The sequence below is a fragment of the Triticum dicoccoides genome, chromosome 1B (genome assembly GCF_002162155.2).
Source record: "Triticum dicoccoides isolate Atlit2015 ecotype Zavitan chromosome 1B, WEW_v2.0, whole genome shotgun sequence".
NCBI classification, from domain to species: Eukaryota; Viridiplantae; Streptophyta; class Magnoliopsida; order Poales; family Poaceae; genus Triticum; species Triticum dicoccoides.
Window position 1 is genome coordinate 638,813,750 of NC_041381.1, and position 5,074 is coordinate 638,818,823.

A 5,074-nucleotide genomic window follows, 5' to 3' on the forward strand; every position below is an offset into this window, starting at 1 on the left:
TTCGTGGGACGGTTACGTGAAATGTGATAGTTTTTTGTCAATTACTCCCGTTCCCGCGTGCATGCGTTCTTCCGTTGTACGCTAGCTGAGCGGGACAGCAGCCGGCGTCGGCGTGGAGGAGCCTGTGCGGTACTAGCCGGCGTTGAGGGAATCTGGTGTGCGGCGGCCAGCGCCGCAGCCACCGCCAGTGAACGTGCCTGCATATGCACCGGGGATCGAATATTCCCTGCCATCCTATTCCTATTCCTATGTGTGTGTGTGGAAGTGGAACGCCGCGTGTGATGCCGAGGACAGACGCGCCAGATATTTCACTCGCAATTTCATGGCAGGTCCCTCAACAACATTTTCATTTACAAGAAATGAACAACAAACTTGCTGTTCAGACGCGTTGTATGTATTCTCTGTTCATTCTTGGCTGCCGTTTTGGTCGTCAAAGGGCTTCTAGATGGTGGGGCAGACGCACAGGAAACAGTCCGGCGGCGCACCACCGTACAGTATAGCGGCGGGCTTCAGCATAAAAGTCAGAGTGTAGAAGTACCAACGGTGGAGAGGAGACCCAACTGACCAGCTCTGTTCAGGTGCACCCGCTGACTTCGACCACTTCCGTTCGTACGCGGGGAGATGATCTGTTTCATACGACTCGCGACCCAGTGCGACTTTGACGAGTACGTAAATTGCTTGCTCCCCTCCCCTCAAGCTACCACCTTCCGAGAATCATCGTGCCATTAGATAGAAATCCGAGACATTTGACAGAGGATTTTTTATTTTTTTGCGAAAGACAGAGGATTATTAAGCAGAGGCAGAGCGCAAAGCTTGGTCTTGTCAAGGCATAATGGACCGCGTGTTCGCACTCACCGTCCAACCCCATCCATCGCCACAGGAGTCGCCCCACGCCGCCGCCAGCGCGTGCTCCAGAACCCAAACAGCTTGCTTCCCACGCCTTTTCCTTTTTCGCGCACGCCAAACACCTTCCGTTCCATGTTCTAAACTTGCAATCTCCCCAACTTTTCCTCTCCACATCAACCTATATATATACGCTCACCCGCCACAAAAAGGAACTCATCGCCACAAGCAAAAAATCCCAATTGCCACCAGCAGAGGAAAGAAAACAAGACGACCATGTCTATGAGCAAGCAATGGACGCGGGTGCGGACGCTCGGCCGCGGCGCGTCGGGGGCAGAGGTGTTCCTCGCGGCGGACGACGCTTCGGGCGAGCTCTTCGCGATCAAGTCCGCCGTCGGGGCGGCGTGCGCGGCGGCGCTCAGGAGGGAGCAGATGGTGATGGCCGGCCTGAGCTCCCCGCGCGTCGTATCCTGCATCGGCGGCCGCGGCGCCCGCGACGGCTCCTATCAGCTCTTCCTCGAGTTCGCCCCCGGCGGCTCGCTGGCGGACCAGGTGGCGAGCAACGGGGGCCTCGACGAGCGCGCCGTCCGCGGCTACGCGGCCGATGTGGCGGCCGCGCTTGCGTATCTCCACGGCGCTGGGATGGTGCACGGGGACGTCAAGGCGAGGAACGTGGTGATCGGCGCCGACGGCCGCGCCAAGCTCGCGGATTTCGGGTGCTCGAGGAAGGCGGGCGCTGATGTGCCGATCATCGGCGGCACGCCGGCGTTCATGGCGCCGGAGGTGGCGCGCGGCGAGGAGCAGGGCCCCAGGGCCGACGTCTGGGCGCTCGGCTGCATAGTTGTTGAGATGGCCACCGGCCGCGTCCCGTGGAGCGGCATGGACGGCGACGCGCTCGCGGCGCTGCACCGGATCGGGTACACGGAGGCCGTTCCTGAGGTCCCCCATTGGCTGTCCGCGGAGGCCCAGGACTTCTTGGCCAGGTGTCTTGTCAGGCAGGCCAGCGGCCGGTGCACGGCGGCGCAGCTGCTGGAGCATCCGTTCTTGGCCGCCGCCGTCATCGACGCGAACCCAGAAGCCGTGAAGAGCAAGTGGGTGTCGCCCAAGAGCACGCTCGACGCTGCATTCTGGGAGTCGGAGTCCGACACCGACGAGCCGTCGCACGGCGCGGCCGAGAGCAGGATCAGAGCATTGGCCTGCCCTGCGTCGGCGCTCCCGGACTGGGACTCGGACGAGGGCTGGATCGATGTGCTCTCCGGGCCAACAGAAGCGCCTGTCGCCGCGCCGGCCAAGGTGACGACTGGCACCACCGTGGAGGACGTTATCACCAGTGACGCAGAGTCCGGCGCTCTCGACATTACCGTGGACGTGGAGCACAGCAGCGTGCTCAACGCAGGACAAGAGGCGCACGATGATGAGGATGAATCAGTAGTAGGGCACACTAGGCACCAGCCCTCGGAGATTCTAGATTCTCACCAGGTAGTGTCATGTAAATTGTTACTGTTATGTAGCAACAGAATCAGTAATGCAATCGAATTTGTTCATCATGCCAAAGCACTCTGCTTCGCTAGCGCTACTCCTCTGTTTCTCTGCTCATACTCGTGCTCCCCGTTGCGACACGATTGATCGGCAAATTCCTAGAAAAATTAGGTTGCAACTAGCACGTCGCGTGGCTGTGAGTCTGTGACTTCGATGGACTGAAATCCAGCATGAATTCACAAGCTTGCCTGCGGAAAGGATGGAGTCGACGCGGAAAGCGCAGCGTCACAGCCGGCGGACGTACTGGACTAGAAAGAATCCTCGACGGAAAGTAGTGCTGCACGGTCAAGAACCACTTGCTGGGCTATACATGGGTCCGGCAGAGGCGACGGCCGACGAGGGAATGCGAGACCTTTTTCGACACAAGCGAGCGTCGCGTCCAGAGATTACTTCGCCAGGTGGAGATCCATCCAGCGCCCTCCTCCGCTGTCTTCTCGCCGCTGCCCGACGCGCTCGCCGACTCCTCGTCGTCGTGCACTTCTAGATCGCGTGTCGGCGCGTTTGACACGTACTCCATGCTGCTCCATTGCATGTTTCTACTACGCACTGCTCCCCCGTCTTAAAATGAGCGTCTCAAATTTAATACATACTTCGTCAGTCTCATAATGTAAAACGTCTTTTAACACTAATGCAATGTCAAAAAACATCTTACATTATGAGACAGAAGGAGTACAACTTTATATGAAAGTTGACAGTACTAAAACTGAGACACTTGTTTGAAGATGACGGGAGAACATTGATCATCAATGCTTACGCAACCAACCGAGTGAACCGTCTGAGAATCTTCTTCATGCATGGCTTGAAGAGCATTGATCAATTCGGCTTGACCGATGATGATCATAGGTGAGCTCACTGATGACCTAACTAAAATAATGCGACGGCTGTACTCCGGGCTCCGGCTTAGACATGCATGCATCAATGCATGGTTGGTTTGACGTAAGACATGTGATGTCTACTCATCTAACTAACTAATTAACGAGCACTGGGTGTCTTGTTGTTTATGTAGGAGCCACGAAGCGATAAGTCAATTGATCGGTCACATTACTCAAATCGGGTGTGGTTGGCGAACAGTTGCCACCGAGATTGCGTGCAGTGAACAGAAAAGTTTACTGAAAATCTATGGCAACGTCGGTGTGACGAGCAAAGGATATTCCAACACGTATTTTTGATTTTTTTTGAAAAAAATGTATTCTAACATGTATTAAGTTATTCTGCAATGTTTGCCCCCAAAATGGTAATTCTACTAAGTACGGAACTAACCAGTGGCAGAGCTGGACAAGGTTGATTTGCTGCCAAGCTTGGATTGTTGTTTTTCCTCGCAAAAAAAAAATAGAAGGGACGGTTGTTGCAGTTATCATTTTGAAAAGTGGCACGGTCTTCAGAAGACAAATTTCACCGTCAGTGGTATCTACAATCGGATAATATCATGTCTACTCGTACTACCAATCATTAGACCCATGATACCAACGATTTTGTTTTTCGGGAATGATGATAGCAACGAATGATTGCCCATGATCCATGGAAGGGCATCACGTCCCTCGGAGAGATCGAGCCCAGGTCAGCGTGATGAGCACCATGGCGTCAACATAGAAAAGAAGACGGCGATTCTGGCTGCCAATGCAACTACTCCGGAAACGCAGCGGCTGTCCAATCAATATCATGATGAGAGGCGGCGAGTCGATCGGGTGGCGCCATGTGCGCTGTGCAAAATGCTGGATTGCAGCCCACCAAACTGCACCAGATACGATGTTGCTATTGCCGTAGCTCCCCCGGAAATCGTTAGGCCAGCGGCGCCGTGCCAACTGGTTTCTCTCGTGTCTCGTTGCCCACATGTGCTGAGTTGAGTTACTCTAGTTAGTTTTCTTGTCAGAGCACGCAATTTGTGAGTACTGTACAAGGAAGCAGACACCGCATTATAGTTGGCCTATGATCTGCGGTGACGCTGAATCGATTTGCGATCAGCAGCGACGCGCCCGAGTCCCCGTCACAGAGAAGTGTACGGCACAGGGGCATCAAGATTCCGTGGCCCTTCACTCGGCCGCTGCGTAAAAGGTGTTAGATAATAACGAGAAATAAACGAGACAAAGAGACACAGATTTTTACGTGGAAACCCTTGCGGGAGAAAACCACGGAACGCACGGTGGCGTATCACTATAATTGGGAGGAGTATTACATTACACGAGAGGACAAACCCTCTACGTACTAATCTGGTGGAGATCTCTCTCATCTATTCTATGACTAGCTGGTACTATATAAAGGGGCAAACAACTCTCTTTCTTGGTGGATATGAAACAGAGTTGTAGTCATGCTACGTCTAATACGGTTGACATGCCGTAGTCCCGTAGGACTCCATCTGTAGTACAACACTTGTATGGGATTCGGAACACAATAAAAATAACAAAAGGCAGGGCAAAAGCGGCGAGCGTTAGAAAGATAGGCAGCGACGCGGCGCACTGGGGCGTATCGGCGACACACGGCGCAGCAGCACGGCTCGGGTCGGCATCGCTTCGCTTGGCGGAGAGACGAGCACGACGAAGTGCAAAGCTCAGTGGCGCGCCTGTGGCCCAGCCAGCGACTCCTCGATCGACACCGTCCGCGGCGTGCATGAGCACGTAGTACGTACGCAGCTAGCGCTGGCAAGGTCGGACGCGACTGTGGGTAGATATGCATCGTTGGCTGGCTGCACATCCAA

General features: G+C 54.7%; 1 protein-coding gene across 1 annotated transcript; it reads left to right on the plus strand.

Annotated features, from left to right (window-relative positions):
* Nucleotides 1-1,071: 1,071 nt before the first annotated feature.
* On the plus strand, nucleotides 1,072-2,469 carry LOC119349293 (mitogen-activated protein kinase kinase kinase 18-like). The gene has a single exon (XM_037617317.1). It carries the CDS (start codon nucleotides 1,120-1,122, stop codon nucleotides 2,467-2,469), a length of 1,350 nt encoding a protein of 449 aa, XP_037473214.1. The 5' UTR covers nucleotides 1,072-1,119.
* The last annotated feature ends 2,605 nt before the right edge of the window (nucleotides 2,470-5,074 follow it).